Source organism: Aspergillus lentulus (genome assembly GCF_001445615.1).
Source record: "Aspergillus lentulus DNA, contig: Alt09, strain: IFM 54703, whole genome shotgun sequence".
In the NCBI taxonomy this organism is placed as follows: domain Eukaryota; kingdom Fungi; phylum Ascomycota; class Eurotiomycetes; order Eurotiales; family Aspergillaceae; genus Aspergillus; species Aspergillus lentulus.
In genome coordinates this window covers 2,215,726-2,234,089 of record NW_028322117.1, presented here as the reverse complement: position 1 = coordinate 2,234,089, position 18,364 = coordinate 2,215,726, and the positions used below count along the sequence as shown (strand labels likewise).

The window sequence follows — 18,364 nt, the reverse complement described above, 5'->3', positions numbered from 1 at the left end:
CTCAGCACTGTGATTTGCGTGCAGCCATCGCATCCTGCATGTCAAGAGAAGCCAATGTGATATATCCACCAAGCTAGATCCCTAGGACCCAGGCTAAGATCATGCGAGTTTTGGCCATTTGCGGCCTGACCTTCTTTGCACAAACCGCGCAGTGAGAAAAAGGCACCCCGCTCCCACTTTCTACTCCGGATTTCTGGCGAAACTGTTCGTCACTCCCTCTATATGACCAGGAAGTCTTGTTGACCGATTTCCGATTGAACCCTTATCTCCATGCAAGGATTCCCTTACATGCAGACTGTTTCCCCGACGCAGCCGAACCGGTATTTGTCTAGACTAACTGTGATCGAGTTGATAACAGTGGAGCTCATTGGGGTGAAAGGAAGAGGGCTTCACTTGGTTCAGCCGTAAGCGAAGGGGAAAGCGATTCGACATCTCCTGGCCTGAAGCGCATTTCGTGGGACAGCAGAGAATCCGCCGACCATCACCAGGCGCTGACGGACAGGAGACTCGCGACAAGAAGGATATCTTAACTCCATTGAGCGACCAGGAGAAGCAAGGCCATTGTTTATTTGTTGATGTACGACGACTCTCTTAGTGTCGAACGGGATTTTCAACGGTTATCGAGTGGGCCTTGGTGCCCTGGGTTTCTCGTTACTGGAAGTGAGCTCCTTCCCTTGGATCCTAGCTCAATTGGAACACGGAACCCATTGGATCGACATCAGGGGAACAAGAGAATTTAAGGTATGTCCTGTTCCCTTGGTTCTTCTGTTGTGACTATGAGCGCATTGTTGATTGATTCAAACAGTACGTTGAAGGAAACAAACCTAGACGGAGAGCCAGGGGGGATCAAAGAGGGAAAAGGAGACTAAGGATCTACGAAAGGCGATTATTCCCCCGAACTGCCGGTCAAGAGTCTAAGAGACGATCAAAGTTTAGGGTGGGGAGAATAAGCGATGGCAATTGCGCGACCAGGCTCAGACTGGAATGCTTAGGCGCGCGCACCGGCGGCATCGCTCCCACGCTCTGCGGCTCTCGCGTCTGCAAGGGAGCCGGGAGACCCTGCGCGGCGTCTAGATAGTGAGGAAAAACGGGTCTGTTCGCTTGCATAATCGGCTTTATCTCCGCGCACAAGGCCAAACCGTTGCGCCTGTGGGTTGGGGCTTTGTTCGGGGAAGCGAGTAATGGTTTGCCGCAAACGCGGTGGATTTCATGCTTAGCTCGATCAACTGCCCCCATCGATCCGGCCTAGACGAGGGTAAAGTTTGAGACTTGCGCAGGTGTCCGAACTGAATCTCAGATCCTGGTTACACTCCCTGCTCTATTCTTTCGTTTCATTCGAGCATTCAATCCTCCTACCCCTCGAGGCGTGCCAATGTGCGCATCATCTTCTAATGTTCTACGGTTCCTGTCGGATGATCAAGACTGATACACGCCTTAGCCCGTTTTCTCAACCGTGGTCGAGTGTCGACCTGACTGGTAACGATTCTCCATCAAGTTCAAGAACGACTGGACTGCCGGCCGAAAAAGTCACCGGCGTTGGTCTACTGTCCTGGTACTACTCCACCGGAACACATTATCATTATCTGGTTCAGCTGGTTTATCTGAAAACTCGAGTAAAATTTTCCTCTTTTTCCGCCTTCTTCCCTTGGATTTCTGTGTGTCGAGAGACCCTCAGACCTGTGGGAGGCGACTTTTGACCCATTGTTCAGCTGTGTTCTTTCAACTCTGGGCTGAAGCGGTCTTCTGATCCCGCCCGAACCACACCCAATAACCTTCTTGTTTTATCCTTTGACCATCCAAATTTTTTCCCCCCTACCTCTATATCGTCATATCATTGAAGCATTCCGACGACTAAGAGGAAGGGAAGATATACAAGAAGAGGGACAGACAGAGGGTTCGCGCTTGCCATATCACGAGCATCGAGCATATACGGTCGGCAACGGTTGTCTCGAATCTTCATTTTTTTTCCCTTTTTCTTCGCTCGTTTTCCATCAGCTTTCCTATTCCTGGACATCTACGTCGTCATCACGAGAGCGGAAACAAACAAGAGAATATTCATTTTCGAACTGCTACCTTACAATTATTTTTTTTTTTTTTTTTTTTTTTTTTTTTTTTTTTTATTATTTTTTTGGTTTCTCTTTTTTCCTTTGCTGGACTGCGCAAATCCGGCAGTCTTTCCTCAGAGCACAGGTTAAGGTTTGTCTGGAACCGTGCTCGGCTGGCTCTTGCCGCTTGCATTCTGACGACACCATCCATCCATCTCTCTCTCTACATTCAAACTGATCCTTGGGTCCCTGCGGCGCCGTTTTCGTAAACCGCCCTTTTCCATCACACCCAAGGCAAGGAGGGAAGAAAAGAACAAAAAATTAAATTTCAAAAAAAAAAAAAAAAAAAAAAAAATCAAGCAAAAAAAGAAGGCAAGCGACGGAATTGACCCATCACACTACCACTTGCCAGCTTACGCACCAACACCACCTACCTCACCCGCACCACCTAAGGCACCTACCTTACCTTAAGGTAGCTGGCCTGCTCAGCTTTCTCAACGCTCAAAGCGGTTCCGGACTGGGAGCTGTTGGTACTGAAATTCCCACAGCTCGTCTCCACCCATGGTACTTGGACCTTGCACCAGTTCCATTTCTCCAACTACTACTTAGAATCATCAATCAATCATACTCTGTCGTGTCCGTCTTTAACCAACGACAATTCCTACACCCCTCTCTTCCCCTCTTCTCTGGACCTATCCCTTCACCCCACTGGGTACTTCTACTACTACTAGGGATCGTCCTTTTTTATTCTACCTGCCTTAGTGCTCCGTCCGAACCACAAGTGTCCGCTGCAAGGTTCCAGAGAGCCGAAATCTCCAGCCTATTATCTCATTTTTTCCCTTGGTATTGTAAAACCACTTATTCTTTCCGTTGTGCATTTATCCTGCTTTTGCTCGATTTTGGTGAACCCTGTACGATACGTACGTGGTTCGTTGCGCGCTCTTCAGACAACCGCGACCTGGATTCTCTGGTTCTACTTCTACCTGGTACTTCTGTGACAAGATCTTCGCCTTGATGAGTGCGTCGACGTTCTCAGACGCCTCTCTTTCCCGCGAATCCCAGAGGTTTGTCCGACCTTCCTTCGCACCGGAATGGTCTTCTCGACTCTTACTCAGCTGTCCAGGGTCTCCAACTGACAATGTTGTCCAACACCAGTTCTGACTTCGAGTTGATCATTCGCCAGCAGCCAAATCGGGCGCGCGTGGCCGGTGGGAAGGAGAAAGGTACGTGGGGGACTGCAGTCTCTACTCATAGCTCTCATCGAGCCTCCTCTGGGATCAAATAGACATTAACATGGGAATTTTGCTCTTCAGAACGCAAGCCAGTCGATCCGCCGCCGATTGTGCAACTCCGGGTAAGAGAGGAAGGGAGCTATCTCGCGCAGTAAGTCACGATGGGAGCTTGTTTCGGCTTGTTGGGGAAAGATTCGGGCTAATTTGCATGAGTAGACACTACCTACAGAGCCCGTATTATTTCATGTGCTGCAGTCTGTACGATGCCAATGAAGATCAGCCAGTTCCCGTACCGCCAGCCACAGCTTTGGCAGGCACTCTTGTCTCCTCGCTTCACCGGTTGAAGGATGTGGATAATAATGGTAAGCCTACTTTTGTGTAAAAGATGGTACTGATTCGTTGCTGACTCGCGCTGCGCAGACGGCGGATTCTTTGTATTTGGAGATTTGTCCGTCAAAATCGAAGGGGAGTTCCGACTGAAGTTTACCTTGTTCGAGATGCGAAAGTGAGCAACCTGTGCCTTCCTTCCTTGATTGTTGATATGTATGACAGAGCGCTGATCTCACCGTGCGTAGGGATGTGGTTACCTACCTGAAATCCATTATCTCTGATCGCTTCACTGGTACGACCATCCTGCGCCCATCAATTCTACGAGTGGTGCAGACTAACAGGATGCAGTTTCACCACCAAAGACTTTTCCTGGAATGCAAGAGTCCACGTTTCTTTCTCGGTCATTTGCCGACCAGGGTGTCAAACTACGGATCAGAAAAGAGCCTCGCACACTGTCTCTGTAAGTACTCAGCGAGACCTGTGAATTACGCTTCTCAGCTTTGCACCATAACAATAGGACTGACTCTTTTGCCAGGAAACGGCCGCCACGGCCGGAAGAGTATTCCCAGCAGCCCCTCCCTCGCTCCCCGGACCGGTCTTCGATGCAGATGTCGGGGAACGCTTTCACTGGCTATCCGGCAGCAGGCAGAGATTATGCATACTACGGGACACCGGTCAAACGTCAGCGGACGTCTGTGGACTACGGGAACAGAGGCATCTATGATGCCGAAGGTCGGATGCGCCAGGTGGATGCGTATCCACAAACCACTGCCATGTATCCGAATCAGCCAGGAACCTACCAGACACCTATGATGCAAGGATATCCTGCTGGACATGCGGGAGTACCAGATTATGCGGTTAGTCAACCACAAACTGCCGTGGCTGCCCTGTCATCTTACGGTTCACCGTGAAATCCATGGTTGCTGTGAAATTCCCGAGACCCAGTAATATGGCCCCAGCTTGAACCTCTGCTTACATTGATGCGCAGATGTCCTATGGGATTCCGCCATCCGCTCAAGTGGCCCAGATGCAAGATCCAGCGGCCCAAGCACGCTCCAGCCAGCAAGCGACGATGCAATCTCTAGGAATGATGAACCAGCCAGGTACTCCTGTATGGACCCTTCACAAGCCAATGACTCCTAAAGACGAGAGCTAAAGGATTTCTTGTTCTTTTGAAATAGACCGCAGATTCGACGGCCGCCATGATGCCGCAAGGATATCCCCAACCGCGAACGCAACAGTACCAAGCAAGTTCTACAATTTTACCGCCTTTGCAACGGAATCGCAACTTTCCACAAGGGACTAACGGTGCATCCGCACGAGGTTACTTTGATCAGGCATCACAAGGTGCAACTCCTATTCTCCCGTCACAACCCATGGGTTCCACCGAAGGGGATCGATATGGTGCTGCGCCCGGTCAAACAACCTTTGAGCATCCTGGCTCACATAATGGGACACCCCGATAATGGATTTACGCGATTACGGATTGCTTTTTTACTTTCTTCTGCTGATGTCTTTTTACCACTCTTATACTCCATTACGGGGGAAAAAAGTCTTTCGAGTTGCCAAGGGCCTTTCTCGGAGGACTGTCTTCATTTCTGCTTTCTGTTTGATTCTATCTTTATCACGTTTCTGTTTTGGATAGACCGATGGGCGGGTGTTACGGGAACTGAATCGGTGGCTGGCGGGTTATACATGGCGCATGGGACAAAACAGGGAGTGACCGTGCTGGCGGGTTTCTCTGATTCTTCTTGTTTTCACTTTGCTTCTTCCTCTTCCTTCTCTGTCACTGTTCGCGTCTGAAATGACGTCGTTCAAATATTCTTTGTACATATTGGCTGTGCCAAATCGGGACCTGCATATCCCGGTGAGGAGGTTTAGCATTTGAGTCTGCTCACTCAGGGCAACTGTTGAATTATCAATCCTTACAATAATTGTTGAAGGATATAAGGTCATCCTGTTAGTATGTGATTAGAAATAGTGGCATAGCGCCTAAGACAAGATATGGAACGACAACATAAAGAGTTGTTGTTCTACGCGATTGTCATGCGTAGGTGCCTCAGGTTAGTATAAACACAGCGCTCCTTCCCTTCCTGGACCAAAGAGAGTGTGTGTCTTAGGTCGTTGCTCCCCTGACTTTCACCTCATTCACTTTCATCATCCTTTTTCCTCTACTACCTAACCCTGCGCAACGTTCTCCCAGCGCAGTGCACTCATCGTCACCGTCTTCGGTCCTTCAATCGCTCTGCCCTTTTCGACGATACATACATCGAAACAGAGATTTATCTCTGTGATAGCTAACTAAAAGCAGATAGGTGACACATGGCTTCTCCAGCAAAGCGGGGCGAGGCCCATGTGAGCTCATTGCCTCAGCGGTCGCCCGAGTTCAGCTGTTTGGAGATACGGGGTACCTGGAATGGCAATGAGCTTGAGCCAGTAGGCCTTAGAATCTCCCTTGAGGTAAGCTGATATTCCCTGTTGATGGAGTTTCGTACTGATCGCTGTCATTCTCTCTGTCAACATAGGTTCGATGCGTCCCAAACACGCAACTTCAGCTTCTCAACAGCAGATCTGTAAATATGTCTCTCATCAAGACCTTCTCCGTCCGCCTCCAATCCAACGAATGGGGCCAAGGAGACCAGTCGAGTGACAGTTCGCCTCAAAGCCCATTGTTCGCTTTTTCCGCACCAGAATCTGATGACGGTACCACTTCTTACAATTCAGGCACTCCTGAGGGAGACGTCTTTACCGCAGCGAGAGAATCTCGCTTCAGCTCCCAGGATACAACTGTGTCTTGTTCCCTTGAAGCTGTTGCAGGCTGCGGCAACGACGGGGAACTTGAGCCCTCGTCGCACCTCTTCTCCTCCGCATCCAATCTCTCTTCTGGACTGCGCTTGAATGTTGCAGATTGTGCCGACTGGATCAAGATGCAGAACCCAGGCCGTAAGAGGAGTGCATCTGACGCATCCCTTACTGATTCTGGGTCTGATTCAGAGCGAACCAAGACTTCCGGCAAGAAACCGTCCGCAAAGTGCATCGTCAGCGAGGTTGGCGGGGCTAAAGCAGCCCCGGAGCCTGATAAGCAGACTCAAAATGCAAGCGAGGGGAAGGAAGGAGCGCTCCAGTCTTCAATTCAGTCTTCAGAGCGAAGCCCTCCCAGGAAACATTCCAGGACACTCAGCATGATCCCGAAGTCCGTAACTCGGCTGGACAAGGACGTGGTGAGAAGAACAGTTTCTATTCCAGCGCCGAATGGGTTGCAGGATACATCAATCGCTGCACATAGTGAGAAGCCTACTGAAGAAGAAGATGCTCTCACCTCAACCCAGACAACCATGACTGAAACATTCCGCAGGAAGTGGGAAGACTCTGACTTCTTCGTCACGTCGACTCCTGAGACGTCTCCTGGCTCTTTTGAAGCGAATGAATCAGTAGCCACAGAAGATACCAAGGGCACAAGATCTAACTCTGACACGGACTCCCCTGAGGCGACCCTTGGCATGCACAATGTCCTAGGTGGTCTTCGTATTCAAACAGAGTCCGAGGGTGTGACAATCACCATTGACCAACACGTTGAGCCGGACACATTGCGCCATAAATCCGATCGAGACATGACGGCACCTAAAACGCCGGTTTCAGAGCACGATGATGCGGACCAAACTCTGGCGCATGATCCTAAAAATCACCTAGCCTGTGGTTGCGAAGCCTACCAATCGTCCATGAGCGAGCCCAAACTCGAATTTAAAAATGGAATCCTCTTCATTCAAAACCCTGAAAATGTAAGGCCAGCAATATACAAGTTCGCCGTAACTGTGTCTGTCCTTCTTGAGAAAGACAAGTCGAAGGGATGGAGTAATCTGGTCATTCCTGGTCTTCCTAGGATGAGGGCTGGCGAGAGTGGATTTTTCCTATTTCAGATCCCCGAGAACCATGGCTTAGAGTTCCGCACTACCAACTTGCAGCGGTACAAGATTGTGGAGAACTGCTTCTTCGCTGAGTTCGTCAACCACGGAGACCTTGTCGTTCCTTTACGGGTCTGCGACCAGAAATTCTACGGCATCGTCAAGGACTTCACCGTGGACCAGGAGATTCGAGCCGACTATCGAGTTATTGCCAGCGCCAATCACAAAGGAAAGGGCATCCAACCAGATGTGATGATAGATTACACTGCGATGTGCTCCTTGAGGTTGCATAATCGCTGCTTCTGGGCGGAAAAGTGTTGCTTCTTCCTACGTTTGGATGGCGGCCCTGACGGCCGTTTTCATTGCCGGCTTGAGCCTCAGGAGACGGGCCTGCAAATGATTAGCTTGGAAAATGAAGGAATTCCAGTCGGAGTTTCGTACCTCCAGGTGGTTTGCTCTCCCAAAGAGCTGGATATGTTTGGTGTGACTTGGAAGGTCAAGCTTCCTGGCCAACAAGCTGTAAACTGGCTACCACGAATCTATCCAGTCTCGTCAACTACTTGTGAGAGTAACAGGAACGATCTCCGTCAAATATTTACTGAGCTCGAAGCGGAATGTCGCAAGGAAACAGCACACCAACTCGCAAGTGTAGTGGAGTTCGATCGGGAAGACGTCTGGGGAAAGCACAACGCAGATGACTGGGAAGATCGCAAAGAAGATCCTGTTCGGTCAGGAAAGGATATCTTCGACGAGCCATTTTCGCCTGAGGCAGAATCCCAGACGTTGAGGACGTCGTTCGCGAACGTAGTGGCGGACTCCATGGCATATTGTATGCAAAGCTTAGTCATAAGCCTTTGTATCTCGATGATCTGGGTGATCCTCACATCGTATCTTGAGATCCCTCCTTGCCCCAGCGTGTCGAACTGTGCTTTAAGAGACTCAGACACAAACTTGACTGTTGCAAACAGCGAGGTCCTCGGACTAGCGTTTCCAAGCGATGAAGACCGGGAGTCTCGGCCTGAGCTATTGGATAAAGAGCTTGCGCCAGAGCGAGCCATTGCGAGCAACACGCCTGAAATCATTCAACAGACTTATGTGGCAGATGTTGGTTCAAGTCGTCAGGAATCTGGACAAGCGGATCACAATGAGACAGAGGACATTCGAGAGAATGTTGTGGAAGGCAAGGGCACGCCAATCGGGAGTGTCAACTCTGGTGGCAGCCGTGATGAGGATCAAGGTCATTTCTCCCTCAGGGATAGAATTGATTACTGGCTTGGATGGATGGGACCCGTTGGCGAGGAGCTCTAGCCTTCCTGCAGAATGAGGGCCTCCTTCCACTTGACAGAGCAGAGCTCGAACCACAAGCTGGTGGCAACATTGAAGGCTGGAAAATTGTATCTGGTTGATGTCATTTAGATATTCACATGGTTACAGCTCTGAAATGAAAGATGTTGTCAAATTATTAACCGTTGTCATTGTTCGGCCATCTCCAATGGCTTCAACACCTCCCCTATGGCCCATTTTAATACATCAACCATGGGCAATGTTCCCTTCCCAGGAGCGACAGCGACAGCGGCATCAGTTCTCACGTTCGTCCCTTGTCCCACAATTCTGATCAACTCGTCAGTATCAGAATTTCTGGCGTTCTGGTACCGATCATTGTCAAGATCGCTTTCGGGTAACAGCAGCCACGCATGATCTCGTACGTATCGTGGCCAAACAATATCATCCACATAGCCCGGCGGATCCGTCCAAAAGTTCTGCGGCGAGGCGTCATCCTCTGCCTCCAGATCAACATGCTGCTTCGCATCCTCGGAAGCCGACGATCCCCTGTGCGGCAGCGTGGGGACAGGAGCCGGCCCAATAGTCACATAGCCACTCCTCCTCTCGCGACGTTCCTTGACAGAATCATACGGCGCCGGCAAAAACAGACGCACATCGAGCTGCTCATGCACCGGTCGTAGCACATGCTCCCTGACCTCCGCCTTGGGTGGACTAAACAACAGAAACCCCTCGAAGAAGACAACCGTCCGCTTTGCCCCATCCCCCGCCAGAGCTGGTCCAACTTGCCGCAGCTTGTCAGAAACCTGGCGCTGCTGCTGGGTAATCGTCTCGTCGCTGACGCCCGAATCGGACGCCTCGTTGAGATCCTCCTTGCTCTTCAGGCGTGGCGGGAGCCGGCCGTGCTGCCGGACGTAGGACAGCGCTGCGGCCATGAACGGCACGTCGATTGCTTCGACGGTGTCCCAGTCTTGGACTGTTTTGCCGGATGCGGTTGTCGTGTATGGAATTCTGGATTTGTTAGCTTGTTTGCTTTACTCTTTACTAGGCACTTTTGAAGTTCTACTGTTGGTGGGGGTGGGTGAGATTGGGTGTACTGACCGATCATCAGGGAGGTAAAAGTCATCCTCGTGCATGATGAATGTCTGCAGGTTTTCGTTGGCATGCGCGAATATCCGCTGCAGGAGCCGGGCTAGGGTTGTCTTGCCGCTGGATGAGGGGCCGGAGATTCCGATTATGGTAACGTTGTTTTTTGGACGAGCCGTCGCTTCAGCTTCGGCTTCAGCCATTTTTGAGGTTTGAACTGCTCCTGCTTCTCTCTTCTTCTTGTTTTCAGTGGTTGATTTGAGGCGGTGGGTGGGTTGTGCGGGGTGGTTGTTTGCTCTATTGGGTTTATGGACTGCGATCAAGTCCTGCAAGCGAGCTAGATGATAACTACAAGTCGTTACTAATGGTTCATAAGAGACGAGGAGGCATTGAGAAAAAGAAGATAAGCAGATAGTTGATATCGCACTTGCACTAGTTCATTGCTTAAATCGGCGATAGTGGGGTATGACTAGGAGTGGGGTTGATTGGATCCGGGACCTGGCAGAGACTAAGGTTCTGCCTCAAAAGTCCATAACACATATACTTCAGATGGCACAAATTCCTGGGCCATTTTCAAGAGAACGATTGTATATTCATTGTAGACATTATTCTCCTTCCATCTTGGAGCGTTGGCGGAATGTCAATAACCACGTGATCTCCGCCGGCGGGCCTTATACAATTACCATTTTCGGTAACCACTTGGGTACCGCTTTTGGTACGACGGAGATGGAGAAAGGGAGACGGCAGTATATTAAAAGCTTGTAACGCAAATCATGGTATCTATCCTCCACATGAACACCAGTAAACAGAGGCTGGAGATATATGTACCCGAAGACGTCCCTCTCTCATAACCAGTTTCGCTCAAGAAGTAATATACGTTAACGGAATATTGTGGGAATCTAATGTTCGCTAAACACCTAAGGCCCAAATATGGACCCAGGGCTCTGTTGAACACCGTTTTGTGCCTCAGATATTGCACGGCTTCCGCCTTTTTCCTGGTCGATACCGGTGACTGAAGGTGTTTTGGATCGTGAATTTCTACTGGGCGTCATCAAGATACCCCCCGGAGAAAGAAACACCAAACCGGTCGAAACTTTTCGCTTCTTAGGTGTGATGATGTCTGGTTCGCCGTCCAAAAGGGTCTTGCTGTTAGACGACGGACGTTTGCGCTTCGGAGGAGATTTTTCCGTATCGCCTTCGTCGTCAGGAATCGCCAGTTTATGGCGATCAAAAAAGCCTGATGGTGAAGAGAGATATGCGACATGGACTGAATCCTCGTTTTCGGGCATTGGGATGAATCGTTCGATCTGGATAATAGAGCTCATCGTGCTGTCGTCAAGCAGATCTTTCTCGGCTTCTTGCATCTCCTTCTCTGACATTGCCTTTCGGCGCTTTAACATCTTATCCTCCAATGTGTCTTTGAGGACAAGAGTCTCAACATATACAGGCCGAGTTTGTCCGATTCGATGTGCTCGTTTGATGGCCTGGCTCTCCACATTCGGCTGCCAGATGGGGTTGACGAAGAAAACACGGGACGCATTGGCGATATGGAGCCCGTGAGATGCTTGATGCAGGTCCATCAAGAATACTCGGATCTCTTCGCTCTCTCGGAACAGGTTCAAGTAACTTGTACGGAGCTCGGGACTAAGCGTACTCGCATACATGCGGTATTCAATGCCGAGCAGATCAAGACCTTCAGCAATCCAAACGCCCGAATTTGTGCTGTCATAGAAGATGATAATCTTCTCCTCAGCGTGCAACTCCATAACCCGACTAAGTAGATACGACAGCTTAGCCGACGTTGTACCAAGCAACTTGGTCTGTGCCAGGGGAGAATCCGCTGGCAGTGACTTCGTAAGACCTTTAGAGAATGACTTCTTCGGTGCCTTCTTCGACTTTGGGAAAGTTGCAAAGCCTAACTCAGGGCCTTGCTTCTCTGCTGCCTCCGCTTGCTCACGGCGGGCTTTGATGCCCGCTCCAGCAAGGCCTTCGGCTGGGTCAACCGATTTCAGGTGTTCTTTGACAAACTGCTGCGCGCGACAAGCCTGGTAAATTCCCATATGAAGGGGCTCAGTGTCTGACTTCGAAGGGTCAAGTGCCCACAAAGCTCGAGCATGAGAAGGGAAATCGCGAATGTAGACACCTAGTTCATTTAGATGCCTAAAAGCATTCCAAGCTCCGCTGGAGAATGCCTTTTCGGCTATCTCTATTCCCTCAGTCAATGTTGTGATATCATCCTGTCCCATATGAGCTCTCTTTTTCTCCAGGTATTCCAGAGCATTCTTCACGGTCGCCGAAAGATCCAGATTCGAGCCGGCCCACCAAAACCCAGCCTGCCGGAGATTGTTGATCAGAGTCCTCAAGTGCTTCTTGTTTTTCGCATGAAACATGTAGTCATCGCCTTCCCGTTCTGAGGTTATTGCGTTGACTGCCAAAACGAAGACAAACAAGTTCAGGTTTAACTTGTCGTAAAACGTTGGCTCCAAATAAACAACCTTGTTGTAAAGCTTTGGCAGAGTGATCTCGCTATGAATCACTTCCATGCGATGCCGTACGACGAGGCTCTGAAGCGTGGCGCGAAGAGACTGCACTTTTCGACGTTTCCCATCCTTCCCTACGAGTCTCATGTACCTGGCCCACTCGGCATGGTCATTGGCCTGAGGGTTCGACCATGGCTTCAGATCAAAAAAGCTGACCACTATCGGTTTCAACTTCCTGAGATCTTGGTCATCTCTCGCCTCTGTCTTCCTCTTGCCTTGAAGGACAGCTTCTGTAGCCTCTGATAGATCGGTGTCGCTGCTATTATTCGTTTCGTGTGAAGCCAAGCTCACCTCCACTCCATAAAGTCCGCTGGACGGTGTTCCAGACACAATCCAACGGCGTTCAATATGCAACTTGTCCAGAAGATACCTCGTTCTGGAAGTTTGGCTAGATCCGGCTACGTTGTGGCCTTCGTCGATGATGATACGAAGCCAATGAAGGCTAAACAACGGGGAATCCACTGTGTTGAAGACGCCGCGTCTGTTGTTGACTGCCTCGCCGGCCTCCTGGTCGAAACGCCATCTTGAAAACAAAATAATGTCATACTGCAAGAGGTCATCTGAATTGGGAGTAGCGTTCGACATGTTTTTCAAGACGAGAACTTTAAGCCCTTGACTGTGCCGAGCAATTTGTTCTTCCCAGTGGTCAACCAAGTTGGGAGGTACAACAATCAATGTCCCCGAAGTAAGCCGCACAAGTTGAGGAGGTGGCCTGGGATATGCGACGCCAGAGCGACCACTGTGCCGTGTAGGTGGTGAAGGTATCTTATACGCGCCTCTATTATCCTCGCAAGCTTTGATGCACCTCGCAAAGGTCATTCCAGAACGGCCGAGGCGATCAAAATAGCTCTTCCATGGCATCGAAGACTGGCCAGCAGCTCTCGCCGCCATCTCGACAAGACTCGCACATTTTTCACGTTTGACTTCCCCTTCCCGATACAGAGGCGGTATGGCAGGGACATGACAGCGTGTTGACAGGATGACAGCCAGGCAGATCAATGTCTTACCACACCCCATAGTCTCCGCTAGAATGCCCCCACAAGCCTCTGAATACAGCTTCTTTTCTTTGTAGATCGTTCCTTCTTCTTCGTCGTAGTAGTATTCGCGTCCATTGGGACCCTTGAACATCTGCAGACGAGGGTCCAGCATCTGGGCTGGCTGCGCTTCACGTTGAACCATAAAAGCCGCTGAACGACGCTGGTATGGGTACAACGGTGTTTTGAGCCCTGCGACACCAGCATCGAGTTCTGTGTTATCAGCATCCTCCGCAAAAAGTAATTGCCGCATGGCCAGCCTCGCGTGAGGGTCTTTCACGGCTTCAACCTCCGGCTCGGGATTTCGCAGTGTGTTGAATATGTACCACAGTGACTCGTCCTCGGTTCCAGTATCGTTCGGATTGCCATCGGTAATTTGCTCATCCGAAAAGAAGATCCCATCCCATGCATCGACGGACCTATTGATTTTCGACATGACAACTTTAAGTGCCTCCCTCAATGTCTTGCTTGAACGGTCAATGTACTTGTGCCCAGCATCGTCCGGCAGGACATAGACACGGACATAGGACCATTGCGGATGCTTCACATATGTATAGTCGCATGTTCGCACCCAATTGCTTTTTTTCAGCATTGCAATCTGTGCCCCCGGGTAGTTGTCGTCGTCCGTCCAAGGGTCGGCATCGCCATTGTGAGGTTCGTTGCGTTTTCTCAGGACGCCGACGGCAACGTATGAGTTCAAATTTGATAAGAACAAGTCTTTTTCTTGGATGAATTTCTGCGCAGGGGCCATAGTCCTATTTCCAGAGCCCGATAATAGTGATGAGGGCGTGGGTGTGGTCGCAGGTGTGATTTGCGATGGCGAGTCGTGCATGGGAGATCCGTAGGGACACTCGCTAAGACTCATAGTATCTGCTTCCATCATCTATGCCATGTCAGTGCATGGACTAATCAGATTCCCTTTACAAATCCATGTGGGATAGCCCAGCAGCAGGAGGATGACTGAATTCTGTTGGGAGAAACGCACCTGCGACTGAATTGACGCAACACCAGGTTGCGGTCCCAGACCAGCCAACGCCATACCGTGAAGCCAGTAGATCTTGTCCAACGCAATATTCAATCACTCTGCTGCCATTCAATCCCCCGGCCAGCCCTAAAGCCCTGTCGCGAGGAATCCGCTATCAGCAGGTGACCATAGAGCGTCACGGATTTCAGCCTTCTCAGGTCAAAGTCGGGGAGTTGGGCGAAGATGGTTGCAGGGCGTCTCACAGACCTGCTGAGTTGGCTCAAGTCTCAAAGCAGAATCATCCTACAGATTGATGCATCCATGCTGGATGTAGAAAACCTTAAGTCTTCGCCAGTCAGAGAAGAATCCTTTGGCATTATTCATGGATGCGCCAGCCGCGACGAGAGACTCCGCGAGCTGACAAACACCATTGGTTCATAGCTTCACCGCCCTCGGACTTCTCTTTTCAGTTATATGAGTTGTGTTAACTAGTTACCAGATGCGCATGACTTATCTAAGCTGAACCTCAAAACAACAACATAGAGACTGTCAAGGAGATTGTCATATTGACCACATTCAGATTCAGCCTACTTAGATCATTAATATATTCTTACTTTTGATAACATGTCAGATGAAATGAAGAAGGGATAAGTGAACTTAACATAAGTTCACCTAACGCCATATTGTCAACACAAAATGACAATATATATCAACAAGAACAACAGCCTAGATAGAACAAACGAGAGCCTCCGGAAATGGGATAATGCTTACGTTGACTAAAAGCAAAAAGCCGCCTCCGCGCAATTTGATGATCCATGCTAAACAGAAACGACAATTTGGGCAGAAAAGTCTTACTGAGTGAGGAAATCCTCAATCTCAAAACCAACACGCTTCAAAGCTTTTTCTTCCAGCTCCTTCTGGGAGCCGGCTAGTCTGCGCACCACCACAGTACGTGCATCTTGCAGACGAACCTCGACCGGGTTGCCATTGTAGCGATCCAACTCGTCTTTCTCACAATCGCGGATGTAGACAGTAATGTCCGGCCCAACACACGCTCGCCAGAGAGATGCCATCCACTGCCAGTGATCCAAGGGAGCGTACGAGTCGTTGATCGGCACAGAACACGCGAATGCATCTGCGTTAGTGAGTTGGTAGCGAGGAACGAGTGCAATGGGGACTGGTGAGAGGCCGGAGCCGGAAACTGACGAGGCTGATTCAGAACCGTTCTCGCTCGATTGAGCCGGAGAGCTTATCTTCAGACCAGCTGTCTTGGGGATGATGGTTTTGGGAGAAATCTCAGAGGCGGAGTCATCATCCTCCGGCTTTGATTCTGAGGGCTCCCGTGTGGGCTTCACGAAGCTCACAATGTCGTCCGAAATACGATGCCATACCGAAATGGTGTTGAGATAATCGACAGTGGCATCGCCCATCTGTCCAGCTGCAGAGTAACTCCCCCGCGAATGGACCTCGGGGCCTTCAAACACGCGGGGTTTGTATTTTCCTTCCTTCTGGAAAACAGTATTGAGATAATCGACCACTGCTTTTACTTGTGCAGGATCCTGCCCGTCAACAGCGATCACGGGTCCTCGCTGCGGGATAGAATTGTCACGGAAGGACGGAATGAGCGGAGGGGATATCTTGGCGAGAACTCTGATTTTGTTGAGGAAGGGGATCGTCATGACCGTGGCCTCAAGACTTGTTCCATCGTGGGGGAACGGAGTGATAGGCGTCACGGAGCCGGGGAGAGGCACTGTGGTCTGTAGTGGTGGAAGTTTCAGACTTGGATCATGCGGTGCATGGTCTCCGCTATATCGAGCCGTCCTCGAAGGATGAACCATTTGATGCAAAGTCCGAGCGTTGGGTCCATCCGTGCGTGGAGTATAAGGAGACATTGGATATGTGGACTCGGGGCTTCGGTCTCGATGGACATTTGGTTTCAAGGTTACCTGGGAGTTGAACCGGCGTCGCTTCGAGTCTGGGGACCGGCAACCGGCCTCTTCATATGGTATTTGACGAGGACAAGAATCGCCGTGATTGTCTACTCGGATGGGATTTGGTTGTCTGTCAGAATCTCTAGCCCGGCGTTGATAACTTCGGGCCATGACCATATCAGGATGTGGAGATGCTGCGGATGCACTGGGCGTGAAAGGGGCCTCTGGCGACACAGGTGGGGTCATCACTCGCCCACCACATCGGTTGCAGACTGCAGAGCCCGGAGGGCTGTGGCTAATGCCAGAGCCGGCTGCACGGGAATTACCATCCCGGCCATAGCGACGGGGCTGGTACCGGTATTCTGGGTACTGCTGCTGGTGACGAGCTTTTTCTTCCTGTCGTTGAAGGTCAGCAAGAACGAAAGAGAATAAACACAAATAAGCTGTATACCTCAGCAAGAGCCTTCCATCCATCCTTGATATCTTGAGGGAGTTTCCTCCATTGCTCTCCAATGATTTTGGAGATATCCGGGTTCGCAAGCCCTGGATTTTGAGCCACTACTGCGGCTTGATAATGTTGCCGGTACAAGATAAAAGCTGCAGTACTTTCCGTCAGATTGTGGTCATATTTAGCAACAGATAAGATCTTACCGTTTCTTGGCCTGGGGATCTTGGGGTCCGGTTGGCAGAGACAGAATTGCATGACTGACTCCTTTGACGCAGTTGACTTCACAGGACTGGAAGAGGAGGACCTCTCCGATTGAGAGGAGCGCTCTCGCACGGGCATGTCCTTGGTGGGCACTGGCGCCGCGACCTTGGGAGACTCGATGGGAGAATCGGAAGGGATCTTGCCCAGGGCGAGCTTCGTCCGATTCAAAGAGAGATGCACCTGAGGCAGCCCAGTTGCTGGTACGTCAGCAGTGTACCTGCACGAACCACCGTCGACAGGATGGTCTACCAGTGAAACTTTGGTGGTTGGCTCGTCGTTCATGATCTTGTGTTCAAGGAGGCTACTAGACCGTCTTGGAATAGGGACTTGAGGAGCGTCATAGAGCAAAGCAGGAGGTTTGGGAAGGACTCGATCGTAAGACATTTAAGAAAGTGGTAAGGAGCGAAACCGCCTTGTGATGGGCAGGAATAGGTCGCGGTGAGTCGGTTGAGGGAATAGGACATTAGATGAATAGATGACAAGGCGCAGGAGGCGATGCTGGTAGAAAAGCCCTAGACAGAATAGGACAAGGAACAAGAAGAAAGCCTGAACGAGAGAAAGAGAGCAAGCAAGAAAGAATTAGAGGTATAAGGTTAAAGAAAGACAAGAAAAGCCTCGTAATTCGCTGTCCCTAGTTTTATTTAGACCTTGATGCCTGTCAGACTATCAGTTGTGATTTGCTTGACTCCCGATATGGTTGGTTTCTTTTCTTTGGAGGCCCTTTGTCTTTGTTCTGTCACTTTCTCACGAACTTTTTTTACTTCTTTTCCCCCTTCTTTGACAATGAAATGGAGTTTTCTATTAAAGAGAGCCAACCGAGGGAGGGAATACGATTCGATAAAGCCAGGATTGGCGCTTTTTCCAAATTGCTTTGTTTTAAATCTATCTTTGGGTCTACTGAGCGCGCGACCCCCTGTTGGTGATGGGATCTACCTTGGCCCTACGAACCACGTTCTTTGTCTTTGGATGAATGACACATATCCCCTCGGATTGCTCCCTCCCCCCACTGTACACACCGTCTCTAGGATCAAACGGATGGAACATGATGGTCCGGCACCATGATCCAACAGAGAGGTGGACGAGCAAGTAACAAAGGAACTGCGGTTCTGGTTTGGTCAGGTAGCCATCAGGCTGGGGCGATTGTACAGTATGCCCGGCTGGGCTACGCCCTACATCATCACACAATAGAAGCAACCTCAGGCTGGTACCTCGAGAGCGACAGTCCAGTACTACTTGTACCTTTTCGCAGAAGACAAGATAGCCTGGATACGGAGCTAGGTACCTAGGAACGCCTGTTATGTGCTATTGAC

At 50.2% G+C, this 18,364-nt stretch overlaps 5 protein-coding genes across 5 annotated transcripts; 2 read left to right on the top strand and 3 right to left on the bottom strand.

Moving 5' to 3' along the window:
- Nucleotides 1-3,183: 3,183 nt before the first annotated feature.
- On the top strand, nt 3,184-5,073 carry vosA (the record flags this gene model as incomplete). The annotated part of the gene is made up of 9 exons (XM_033554684.2): nt 3,184-3,268; nt 3,359-3,428; nt 3,494-3,639; nt 3,698-3,782; nt 3,853-3,899; nt 3,956-4,067; nt 4,143-4,464; nt 4,596-4,718; nt 4,789-5,073. 9 exons carry the CDS (start codon nt 3,184-3,186, stop codon nt 5,071-5,073), a joined length of 1,275 nt encoding a protein of 424 aa, XP_033410575.1.
- A 1,113-nt stretch (nt 5,074-6,186) lies between these two features.
- Nucleotides 6,187-8,817, top strand: ALT_5554 (uncharacterized protein; the record flags this gene model as incomplete). The annotated part of the gene is made up of 1 exon (XM_033554685.2): nt 6,187-8,817. One exon carries the CDS (start codon nt 6,187-6,189, stop codon nt 8,815-8,817), a length of 2,631 nt encoding a protein of 876 aa, XP_033410576.2.
- Nucleotides 8,818-8,981: 164 nt separating this feature from the next.
- Nucleotides 8,982-10,079, bottom strand: ALT_5553 (ribosylnicotinamide kinase; the record flags this gene model as incomplete). Its single annotated transcript, XM_033554686.2, has 2 exons — nt 8,982-9,801; nt 9,892-10,079. 2 exons carry the CDS (start codon nt 10,077-10,079, stop codon nt 8,982-8,984), a joined length of 1,008 nt encoding a protein of 335 aa, XP_033410577.2.
- Nucleotides 10,080-10,793: 714 nt separating this feature from the next.
- Nucleotides 10,794-14,282, bottom strand: ALT_5552 (DEAD/DEAH box helicase; the record flags this gene model as incomplete). Its single annotated transcript, XM_033554687.2, has 1 exon — nt 10,794-14,282. One exon carries the CDS (start codon nt 14,280-14,282, stop codon nt 10,794-10,796), a length of 3,489 nt encoding a protein of 1,162 aa, XP_033410578.2.
- Nucleotides 14,283-15,265: 983 nt separating this feature from the next.
- Nucleotides 15,266-17,438, bottom strand: ALT_5551 (putative HMG box transcriptional regulator; the record flags this gene model as incomplete). Its single annotated transcript, XM_089599927.1, has 2 exons — nt 15,266-16,741; nt 16,797-17,438. The coding sequence occupies 2 exons, from the start codon at nt 17,436-17,438 to the stop codon at nt 15,266-15,268; spliced, it is 2,118 nt and encodes a 705-aa protein (XP_089455804.1).
- Nucleotides 17,439-18,364: the final 926 nt, after the last annotated feature.